Source organism: Sminthopsis crassicaudata, chromosome 2 (genome assembly GCF_048593235.1).
Source record: "Sminthopsis crassicaudata isolate SCR6 chromosome 2, ASM4859323v1, whole genome shotgun sequence".
Lineage (NCBI taxonomy): Eukaryota > Metazoa > Chordata > Mammalia > Dasyuromorphia > Dasyuridae > Sminthopsis > Sminthopsis crassicaudata.
The window spans coordinates 542,602,757-542,615,369 of record NC_133618.1 but is presented as its reverse complement, the minus strand read 5'-3'; the positions used below and the strand labels follow the sequence as shown (position 1 = coordinate 542,615,369).

At 35.0% G+C, this 12,613-nt stretch overlaps 1 protein-coding gene across 8 annotated transcripts in view; it reads right to left on the bottom strand.

Moving 5' to 3' along the window:
• The window catches only part of HERC1 (HECT and RLD domain containing E3 ubiquitin protein ligase family member 1), a 191,018-nt gene that overhangs the window by 66,268 nt on the left and 112,137 nt on the right, over positions 1–12,613 (bottom strand). For 7 of the 8 annotated variants that reach the window (XM_074294868.1, XM_074294867.1, XM_074294875.1 and 4 more), the window contains exons 37-41: positions 10,594–11,114; positions 7,920–8,695; positions 6,165–6,363; positions 2,468–2,628; positions 1,383–1,499 (exon numbers count right to left, since the gene is read on the bottom strand). In XM_074294868.1, the coding sequence (XP_074150969.1) occupies positions 1,383–1,499; positions 2,468–2,628; positions 6,165–6,363; positions 7,920–8,695; positions 10,594–11,114 (1,774 nt within the window). The remainder of the gene's footprint in view (positions 1–1,382; positions 1,500–2,467; positions 2,629–6,164; positions 6,364–7,919; positions 8,696–10,593; positions 11,115–12,613) is intronic. The other variant, XM_074294872.1, reaches the window with a different exon arrangement.

Below are 12,613 nucleotides of genomic sequence, written 5' to 3'. Positions count from 1 at the left end.
ACAGTGTTTGGTGCGAAAGTTGGAAGGCATTCTGGCAGATACTGGGCACAGATAAGGTCTTACAAGATAAGGTCAAAATGGACATATGATCTAGATATAAAAGGAGATATTACAAGAAAAATAGAAGAACAAAGAACATATTACCTATCAGACTTATGGATAGGTGAACAATTTATGAATAAACAAAACATAGAGAGAGTACACTGATATATAATAGATAATTTTGATTACATTAAATTAAAAAGGGTTTGTAAAAATAAAACCAATGTTGCCAAGATCAGAAGAAAAGTAGAAAATTAGGGGGGGGGGTTAGGAGGGCACATGGGAATGGAATTTTAAAAACAATTTTTCAGATGAAGGTCTTATAATCTCAAATATATAAATGGTCAAAGGATATGAACAGGCAGTTTTCTGATAAAGATAGCAAAACAATTTACAGTCATATAAAAAATGCTCTAAATCATTGAAAGCAATAAATATTGGATGCAATGTGGAAAATTTGGGATGCTAATTCATTATTTGTGGAACTGTGAACTGATCTAATCATTTGGAGAGGAATCTAGAATTATGCCCAAAGACTTATTTAAATGCTTATAATTTCCTTTAACTCAGAAATTAACTCAGAAAAGACTATTAAGTCTTTTTCCTAAAAATGATAAGCAAAAAAAGAAGAGGACCTATATGTTTTAAAATAGTAGCAGCTCTCTTTGTGGTGGCAAAGGACTGGAAATTGCAGGGTACTCATCAACTGGGGAATGGCTATACAAGCTGTGAACCAAGAGCACATTGTATACAGAAACAGCATTTTTTTTAAAAGAACAATTTTGTGACTAAATAATTTTATATCCAAATTAACTACAAAACACCTATAAAAAGGAAGATGCTATTTGCCTCTACCTAAAGAACTGATAAAAAGAAATATATGTGTGTGTGCGTGTGTGTGTGTGTATGCGCGCATGTGTGTGTCTCTAGTGACAGTCACTCCAGGTTAAGAAGGAGGGGAGAAAAAAGATAAAAAGTACATAGCAGGGGCAGCTAGGTGGCCGCAGTGGGTAGAGCAACAGCCTTGAATTAAGGACCTGAGTTCAAATCTGGTCTCAGACACTTAACACTTCCTGGCTGTGTGATCCTGGGCAAGTCACTTAACCCCAGCCTCAGGGGGAAAAAAAAATAGTATATAGCATATCTGTGTAGAAGGAATGTAAAAGGAAGCACAGAAAACAGAATAGCTTTGAAAACAAATAGTACTTATAAAAATGAGTAGCACAGTTTTTCAAAAGAAAAGTAAACTGTGAAATATAAATTCATGATTTTATAATGAATCTTTTTAGACTGTGCAGTGTAGATAGAAATGTTTTCACAATTCAGACTATCTGTCTTACCTGTGGCTTCCATAGCTTTTGCAATCTGCCGAAGAGAGAATCCCATTTCTAGCAATGGCACTGCAATAGCTGGTGGAGGAGGGGAAGTTGAAAGTCTGCTACTTGGATCAGATAAAGCTAAAAAGAAAAAGAAATGAGGACTTTGAGAGTTATTAAAATAACAACCACTTGTAACTGTGCTAAAGTGGCATAGAAAATCATATATAAATACCAAAGACCTGATTTACATAATTTCTGTTGAAACTTCTTACAGTATCACAAAATTTCAGTCTGCAAGGAATTTCTATGACCTACTTAGTCTACTTCCAGGTAAAAATGTAAGCTCCTTGCTGGCAGGGCAGAGACAAATTTATTTTTTATGTGTTTCTAGCTCAAGCACAACACATAGCAGTTTCTTTACAAATGGTTTTTAATTGGCCAGGTAGTTCTACTTAATAGAAAGATTTCTCTTACACATCAAGCTTAAACTTGCCTCTGTAATCTCTGTCTTGTGCTCCCAAAGGAGGTTAATTCACTCAACTTTCAAATTCCACCCTGAGGCCTATGTTTGCATATTGAAAAGGGCCTCACCTGTACCACTATTTTAAGGTGATTCTTGCCAGGCTTCATTTTACAAACTGGGTATCATTTTTAGTCACTTGTACATTTAAGTAGTATAATAAACACAATTTATCACAACATGCTTTTCTTGAATTATATTACAAATCTATTTTTACAATTTGCTATAAAACATCAATACTCTCAGGAGATTACTAGGGCCTAGAAGATAATTTATCCCATTATAAATGGCATAAAAATAGATGTCTGTTTTGTCTACTTTCATGTTTCATATCTCTTTTGCAGTCAATCTATCAGCTTCCAATGTTATCATTATTGCCTACATCTAAGCAGACTCCATTTCTCAAGTCCTCTTCTTGCTCAATCTGTTATTTCTAATCCACGGTGTCCTGGATATTATTATCCCATTATTTCCAATGGTTAAAACAGAAGTCTCATTTATAAATCATGAAAACGAATTTCTACTCTTCACCATATAATAGTGTGAATTTTTTTTTATTTAAATATTGGTGTCAATGGTCTCAAACCTGTTCGATTGGTAGGCCTTGCAGACTGTGAATCAGGGGAGGTCAGGCTTTGTCTCCTTCCAACTTCATCAGAAGGAGAGGTTGGTAATGAGGATATTGGTGGAGTCTGTGCCCTCCGAGTGGGAAGAACAGTAGTAGTTGGATAACTGGAGAACATTTGCCTTTTTAAAAGAACAATAATAATGTGACATGTTTAGTCTAATTATAAAAGTCACAAGTTCCTTTGTAAAAATAAAATATAGTTTGTAGTATATAGTAAATATAAATGGTAAAGATCAGATACCCCCCATCCTAAATCTATATGACAGTTGAGGAGAACAATGAGGAACAGAAAGGAGTTAGCTGCATACCAGCAGAGCAGATGTTAAAATAAAAGCTCAACACATCCCATTTTTTTAACTACTTTTTGTCTAATTCCATTTAATTAGTATAAAACTGAAATTTAAACTTCTAATCTTAGCACTGCTACTAGCAAGAAAATGAGATTATGAAGAAAGGACTTAAGATATGTGAATACAATTGTGCACAAATTAGTGCACAAAATAGACATTATTTTAATGTCTACAGATATTTTTGATATAAGGGGAAAAGATGAAACAGAAAGTTTAGGTCAAAGTATTTTGCCAATGGAAAGGCAAATAAAGGTAAAATGTCCTTAATTCTCTTTAACTGCAAGGGGCAGAGGTGGGTAGCACACTGGATAGAGGATATGATCTGAAGTCAGGAAGATTTAAATTCAAACAGTCTTACTGGCTATGTGATCCTGAACAAATCACTTTTGCTCTTCTGGCTTCAGGTTCCTTGTTTGTAAGATGGGGATAAGAATAATACCTACTTCTCAAGGTTCTTAAGAACACAAATTGAGAAAACAACTGTAAATACTTTAGAAACTTTCAAGCACTATTTAAATTGCTAGATATTTATAAATACCACTTCACATCATCTTTTTCTTTCTTCCTATTGCCAAAAGTACCACAAAGAACTGGTTCCCAAAATGAAAAACTAGGCAAGTAGACAGATGATGTAGCCAGAACTGGGTGTTGGATCAGGGTAGACAAGCATGAATAAAGTGTTAAGTGATGGGCAGAACAAAAGAATCAACAATAAAGAGGACTGGATAAAGCCACCAGAATGATGTTATACCTCTTCCTTCTCCTGGGTTCTGCTAATCACATTAAAAAGGATTTCCCTGTCAAATATATATATATATATATTGCTCTATCTACTGTGCCACTTAGCTACTCCAACTTTTTTTTGGTTTTGATTTTTTGCTGAGGCAATTGGGGTTAAGTGACTTGTCCAGGTCACATAGTTAGAGAGTGTTAAGTGTCTTGAGGCCAGATCTGAACTCAGGTCCTCTGACTTCAGAGCTGGTACTCTATCCACTGCTGCACCTAGCTGCCCCCTCCTTGTCAAATCTTAATTATAAAGTAGACTATTATCAGGCAGAGAATTTTAATCTGACAAAAAGGAAAAAAGGGGGGAAGAAGGAAAGGCAGGGAAAGAAGAAAAAAAAAAAAAGGAAACCACTCCTGTTCTCCTACCTTAAGCTCTAGTTAAAGCTCAAAAAAACATTTACATCCTTTTAGCAAAAGGTTTAATTCCACACAGATAATAGAGCAAAATTAAAGTTAACATTAATTCCCCTCAACATTTCTAATACTCTTCAGCCACTCACCAGAGAAGTCATCTTGCCATCACTCAAAACAGTCCAGCTTTCCAAATGTATGACTTGAATGACTTTTTAACTCTCTCATCTCTCAGGCTCCCTTCACTCCTTGCATCTATTTTCCCATTCTCTGGGCCTCACAACCCAGTTTCCTTGGGGTTTGGTCATATCTGGGACCCCATTGGGAGAAGGAGCAGGGAGGAAGCTCCCACTAAATCCACATGACAACTGTATGGGCCAAGGAGAATGCTCTATCATTTGGCCCAGGCTCACATAGCTAATGCATCTCAGATGAGCTCTCTCACTACCTGACTCATTCTTTATTCTTTTCTCAGTAACTCGATTAGATTCTCCACATTTCTTCCAAATTTCTTTTTTTCTTTTTAAAACCCCAGCTCCATCTCTTTTCTTTTATACTCTTAGAAAACAATCTCACTTTTTACTTTGCTGAGAAAGTTGTGGGTATTAGATCTGAACTTCCTCAGTTTCTCTCTCCATTCTAAATTGCTCAAAAGTCCACACTTTTGTTCTTCTGCTACCATCCAGTTCCTAGGAAAGAGATGATATTGATCTCTCCACCCCAAAGTTCCACTGATCACAAATTCAATGTATCTAAAAACAAAACTCATTTCCCCTTAAAATCCCTCTCCTTCCTGATGTATAATTGTCTGACAGCATCAGTACTCTCCAAATCACCTAGACTCATAATTTCAATCATCTTCAACTCCTTCTTTTCCCTCATATTATATATCCCACTTGGAACACTTCTACAAAATAATCTTTTTAATGAAACATATAACAACTCCTGTTATTTCTATTTACACAGTCTCTCTCATATAGTCAACAAGCATTTAAGTGTCTACTATGTGCTAAGGATTTGTACTAACCAATGGAGATACTTCAGGCTCTCAACTCTCCTGAGATGAGTACAGAGCTTCCTGTCTGATCTTTCTACTTCCAAACTAGCCTTTCTTTAACCCTTCCTTTCATTACAAACAAAATCATCTTTCTTAAGAGAGATCAAGAAAATTAGGACTGAATCACTAAATCCAGCAATCAAGAATGCATTGACAGCTTTGAAGAGGAAAGCTTCAATTAAATAATGAAGTTTGTTGAAAGCCAAATAAGCAGGGTTAGAAAGAAAGTGAGAAAAAAAGTCAGGTCGATGGTTCTTGGGGGATATATGTAGAAAGGAGGGAAGGAGTCAGTAGAGAGGAAAGATTAAAGATTTAGAGATAGAATACAGATTACAAATAAGGCAAAAATTTGCTGGGGAAGACAGCAGTGGATGGGATTCAAAGGTACACGTAAAGGAATCTTGGCAGGGAGAAAGGATATCTTTCTATGCCAGACAAGAGACTTTAGAGTGACATGAAATGAAAAGGACTAAAAAAGGTGACAGACTTCTTCTTTCCTTATTTTTATATTTCCAAATTTTAGCAAGTGCCTGATACATACTGTTTAAATTTTATCGTAACTGTTTTTAAAATCTCAGAACAAGGATAGAGAACAGACTTGTAATTTCTCTGATACAGGCAACTTCCAGGTGAGCAAGTTCCCTCTACCCTCTGAGCTACCTAAAATAATGAAATGTTAAGTGTTATTCCACATACCACACAGGTAGTATATGTCAAAAGGTGGGATTTGAACACAAGCCTTCCTGGCTCCAAGAATGACTCTTTATTCACTATATCTTTATTCACTACATCTTAGCTATACTTGAACAAAGCAGCTAATTAATAAATGTTTAAATTGGATTGAATAACATTTGAAAAAAAAAATCACAACTTCTGGATCTCAGTTTCCCCAACTGTAAAATAAAGAAAGCAGAAGTATACTAGATGAACTCTAAAATATACTCTTATGATTGAAATTTTTTTAATTGAAAAAAAAAAAAAAAAAAAAAAAAGAAATTTTTTAATTGTATAATTTAGAATTTAGCTAAATATACTTTCCCAAGAGAAAATAACCCACATGTTTCAGAAAAAGTGTCTCCACACTGTATATATTACAAGTTACATTTTCTACCTGAGAAGACTAAGTGGCATAACCCCTGGTGACTCTGAGGCAGGTACTGTCTCAGTATCAGTTACTGGGGTGGTCGCTGTAGTTGTATCTTCCAAAGAACTGCTCATAAAGGATGTCGTACTAGAAGCTGAAGGACTAGTGGTAACTGGTGTCTGTGCCTGTTGTGCCTGCTCACATTCTTCTGTTTGTTGATCAACTTCTAGAAAATAAGTATTTAACAAAAGACATGAGGAAATAATATTTTCAAAAGTGACAATGAGCAGAAGAAATGGCAGATAACTTCAAACTGTATGATGTTGAAAAGTTCTTAATATACCACTTAAAAGTATAAAGCATCAATAAATATTCATAGAAAAATACATGAATCTTTTAAAACTACAGCTCGTATTATATACAATGCATCCATTAATGGAAAAAATACTTCATAATATTATACTGGCGATTTTCTTCAATAAAATCATCTAGCTTTTTGCTTGAGCTGGCAGATGTTTTAAAGATGTCTGACAACTATGTTTGACTATGTTTCCAGGCATTCTTAGTCAGTCTTGCATTTTAGTCTACAAACCAAAAGTGAAGATATATAAAGATCATATGACTATAAAAGCTAATCTGAATCTACATATTCTACACAGAAATTAAGGCGTTTCAATGCTTTCAATCTTTTTTCTTCCCCCCCTCCCCATCATCTAAGCAAGGGGCAATTATGAACTCAATCCCACCTCTATGCCCATCCTCCAAGGCTGGAATGCATTCCTTCTGAGCTCACCTCCATCTCAAAGAATCCCTCTCTTCTTTCAAGACTCATGCTTGTTGACTGATGAACTGTGTGTGGCTTATTAAAACTAAAATAACCTTTGTCATATCAACAGGAATGTTCTATGATGAACAATTTCAAATGAAGTTGCTATGTCACCATTACAAAATCAAGTAGCACACAGTACCAACTGAAACTACTACAGTGTGGTACTCTGGAAAAAGCACTGAAATTGGAATAAGGAGACCCCCTGATTTCTAGTTTTGACTGTCACCAAGTAGGAATGTAACCTTGCATGTAACTGACTTCCTCTCTCTTGGCTTCAGTTTCACCATCTGTAAAATGAAGGTGCTAGATTAGATTTCTAAGGTCCTGTCCCACCTTTAAAACCTAGGAATACGTACAGAAAGCTTTCCCCACATATTTCCTTAAGTTATAATCTCAAATCTATGAGACTCAGTATTATTTTATAATTCATCTTCTAAAGTGATAAATGACAATCTTTTAAAGTACAATTCTGTTTTAGTTTTGATATGTTACAGTCAATGGAAATAAATCTATATTAAACAATTAAACAACAATGGTGCTTTCTGTAACACAAAATTTTATCTTGCCCTAATATATGTAATTAAAAATTTTTTAAATAGTCATCATTTGAGTTCTAGTTCTGACTTTGCCTTAGACAAAGTCACAACTATTCCAAATCTCAGTTTCTCATTTGAGAAATGGCAATCAACAATACAGTGCTGTTGTAAGGATGACATAAGATAACATGTAAAAATGCTCTGAATATTGTTAACTCTATAAATGAGGTGGTAATTCTTGTAGGACAAAAGAAACAAAGAATAGCAATTCAAATGCCTTTTTTTGGGGAAAAAATTAACAGAAGACTACAGGAAATAACTGATTATTTTAGTGATAACAATTTATATAATTGTAAATAAATTACAAAAGGACACTACTACTACTACTACTACTACTAATAGTAAGAGAAAATATACCTTGTTTGATTTTGCCACCAAACTGGTCTTCCAAAAGACCATGGACTACTAATTTGTAGATCATAGCTTGAGCTCTTTCCAAATCTGCCAGTCCTAAAGCTCTCTTGATAGGAGAACGCATGACTGCTCTTTTCACCATATGTCTCATCAAGAATTGCAGAGCTGCACGCATTTCAACATCTTCATGAACAACTGGAGAACTTGCACAATCTGAGTTGTGACCATTTTCAGCTAGAACTTTTGGTATCAATAACAACTCAGCATACTTACTGCAACTAAGAAGTGCACTAAGTGATTTCATAGCACCAAGATAGAGGTAGGACAATTGTACAGCTCTTATTTCTGATTGACCAATATCATGATTTTTGGAAGTATGTTCATGGTTTTTTCGTTTTCCTTCTACTATTTGGTGCTGCGACTCAGTATTTTGTGCTGTTGGATCTACAGAAAATGAAGCTATTTCACTTTCTGACTTGGAGTTGGTAGCGCCATGACTTTTGACATCATCAGAACTTAAACTTATTCTTCCATCTATGGAAGCATCACCCTCTGTTTTCTGTTCAATGTCTATTTTTTCCTCCGATTCATGTCGATGTTTCTTCTCATGTCTCTTGGTACTCTGTTTGCCCATATCTTCATGAATGCCAGTCAGATAAGTGAGATCCAGCATCACAGAAGCTGTCAATCCACGAAATCTTGCAACATCAAAAGGCAGCGGTTCACAGGGCTCCAGATTATACAATGGAGTATCACTAGGCGACCAAAAAGTTGGGAAGCTTTAATAAAGATCAGAATGACACAGGAAGAAGCAAGTGAGGGATAGACAGGAGGAAAGTACAGGAAATAATGTAGATAAAAATAATGCATATAATAGAGAATAATTTAAATGAACTAGAAGTCTTTAAAATTTAATGGGAACAAGGAAAGAAATCAGAATATGATCAGAAAAGGGAAATGTGATGCTGAATGCAAAGGCAATGAGACATGCACATGCTTTCAACAATTATATATTATTATGTAATGTACCTTTATTTAGAATGCTCATCTAACATAACTAATTTATTACTTTTATAATGGTTCATTACCAACTTTACAGAAAAGTATTTAATTTTAAAATTTACTTTTTTCCATTCTAAAGCTAAAGCTCACCATTTATAAGATTCCTAAATTTTAAATATCTCATAAGAACCTGATGCAATTTGAGAATATTTAACTCCACAAAATTTTTCTTCAAGATTCATTTCCAAGGTTTTACTAATTTAGGCATTATGTCAAATTAATAGTACACAAAGAGATGTTAGGCCCATAGTTCACATCTCAATTACATAGAGCAATAGGTAAAATGATAAACTGAACAATGATTATTATTATCACTTATTATTTCAATCAACTAAATATTTTTTAAATGGAGTCCATTTTTCAAAATAAGAGATTATGTGAAGAGCAAATATCTTTCACCAACAGGTTATTTGAAAAAGATGATTAATACAATTTCATTTTATTATTTAAAGGTTTTCCTGAACACCATTGCAAGATAAGCATAAAATTTAAAGGGAAATCAAACAAATGTTAAAACTCTACAGTCTAAACACTATCAGGTGAAATGCAGCCTAGTATAGTGAAAAAGCACTGGCTTTATTTAGAATCAGAAGAGAGCTGTCTCTTGAACTTATTGGCTATGTAATTCTAATTAAGTTACTCAAATTCTTTATAAGTTAAATTTCCCCATCTGTAAAATGGAGATAACATCACCTTAGTAGCTACCTCATTGGGTAATAGTAGCAAAGTTCAAATGAGGTATAATAAATAGCTTTGTAACACTCTTAGGGTGACAATCCATTGTTGTTGTTAACATTAGTTGTCAAAATCAGGATGTAATAGTATTCATAAGTGATTCAAGTACCATTATGAAGAATAGATTCAATTATCAAATAGAGAGCTATATAAATAAAGCTCAAGGTAGCTTAAAAATCTCTTTAGAGCACAGGACTCATATGTAAAACAGTCAACCTTTTAAAATCACATATATGTACATTTGGGTCCATTTATTACCATAATAATTATTATTAATGGTTAATCATTCTACAGATTGTATCATTTTCATTTCTACCCAAAATATTTCTTCAGTGAGATATTACACATGTAAAACATCTATTTGATTGTCAATGTTAATAGAAGATAAAGCAAAAATAAGTGAAAATCACAAACAATCCAAAAGCTAAATTCACATTTTCCCATTCCTCACATTCAAGGCAAGGACCTATTATAAATCATTATTATTAATATATTATGTTATAATATAATTAACAAATCTGTGTTCTCCTACCTTTCCCCTTTCTTTTTCATATCTGGACTTTAGAATGAAACACATGAAATGACCAAAAAGTAAATGACCAAAATAAATATTAGAAATGAGAGGTATAGTTAAATCTTAAACTACTTACCCCATTCATGAAAACACCTGAAAATTAAGATGGCAATTCTAAAAATACACACATATATCTATATTTCCAACTATCCTCAGATCACAAATAAATATGATCACCAAAAATCACAGAATAACAAAACCATTTTTAAAAGGAAAACCCTCAGTGTCCCTTTAAAATAGAGAGTACTTATTTCCTATAGCTGACACCTTGTTTAATTACTCAAAGTTTAGTTGAATATATCATACCTGACAGTAATTTCTGCTTCATCCCACTGGACCTTGGCGGACGTACTACCTTCTTTAACCACACCAAGCAGGGTAGCATGACGCCCAGTCTGCTTGTGCACACAGCGCCCGCCAACTCTCAGACCGGCATCCACTCCACCTATCACTGCAAGCACAGGCCACACCTCTACGCAGAGTGTCTTCAACTGCAGCTCAGAGAGGTCAGCAAGACCGTGCCTACTATGTTTACCTTTCTCTTCTTCCTTGTTCTCTTTTTCCTCTCTCATCTCATTCTCCTCTCGGCTTTGAACTGAGCGGCTTTTCTTTAGTTTTTGACCAGTTTCTTTAATGCACATCTTAATTTTATGTAATCTTTCCATCATTTTCTTGTTTATGCAATGTGTCCAACGATCTGTCCGGTGAAGGATACGGATAAGCTGAATAGTGGCCTCAGCAAGCACTGCAGCTACAGGACTACATATAGGATCTCCAGGAAGTAAGTCTCTGGGTGTACCTCGCATCTGCATATCACAGATTTTCACCTAAAGAAAAAGAAAAAAGAGAGAAACTGGTCAGCTGTCAAATTAACAATAGCCATTAAAACTAGTTAATTGTTTTACCATTCCAAAGCTATAATTATGAGTCTTAATCTTGAATATTCACTTGAGCTACAGCATCAGGTTTACCACTAGAAGTTTAAGAGATCATATCAGCTCTGCCAGTGAGATTTCTTGTTCTTTAGATCAGGGCTTCTTAAGCTTTTTCCACTTGCTCTTTTTTACCTGAGAAGTTTTTATGGATCCCAGATAGAGAGGGATATAAAATAGGTGTGCAAATCAAACATTTACTGAAAATAAATCAACATTTAGCAATTTCCACATTCAATTATGAGATCTCATATGAGTTTGTGAAGCACAATTTAAGAAGCTGGGCTCTAGCTAAAGGGTTCTTAATATTTGTGTCACAGGTCCCTTTGCCAGTCTGATGAGGTCTTTCAGAGCTCTTTCACAATATGTTTTTAAATAATTGAAGGGAATGGTTAATTTTAGTTAGAGGTTAATAAAAATAAGAGTGAACAATTCCCCTAAATCTATCTCTGTGGACCCTAGGTTATGATTCCCTGTTCTCCAGTGAAAGGTAGGAGAGGATTCTGGGAAGAGTAGGTTGTAAATTTCAAGCTTTCCAGAATTCCCCCACAAACAGAACAAATTTGCACTTTAGGGTGAACACAGACTGGTGAAAAATCAAGAGCACTTGGGGCACAACAGGAGCCCTCCTAGTACAACCCAAGAAGACCCCCCAAAAAAGCTGCCAGGCCAGGGATTAACCCATGTGAAGTACAAACATATTCAGCTAGCTCTACAAAAACATAATGCAAGGACCCCTAGAGCTGGCTGGAGCCTCAGCAGCAACCACAGAAATTTGTACAGGGATACAAAATTAGTAAACAGTGGAAGCAAGATTTTGAATTCAACTATTCTTGACTCCAAGGCCAAAACTCTATTCCAGGGGTTCTCAAACTACAGCTCATGGGACATATGCGGCCCGCTGGGTCATGGCAAATGGGCTGAGGGGCGGAGACAGAGTGTGAGTTTTGTTTTTATTATAGTCCGACCCTCCAACGGTCTGAGGGACAGTGAACTGGTCCCCTATCTTAAAAGTATGAGGACCACTACTCTATTCATTATACCAACTCCCCGTGCTAAGCTAGAATAATATCCGAACCATATCTCTAAAGTTCACTAAATAGAAATAAATATTTCAGATGTGTAACTCTAGGTTATGTAGACTCTAGTTCACTACTTTTTGGAATATAATAAGCTAATATATTCAAGTATACATTCTAGTACACCAAATACCAGAATGTCATAAAAAAAACCAAAGTAATAGGAATTGAATGCTCTTTTCTCCTCCCCCAAAGCCAATTTTATGGACAAAATATCCATGAAAAAGTTACCTGCTATCATGGAAAGTTGACCTCCAATTTTACTACCATAAGAATTTCCTACCTAATTTTGGACGGAGGGAAAAAAGAGGCCTC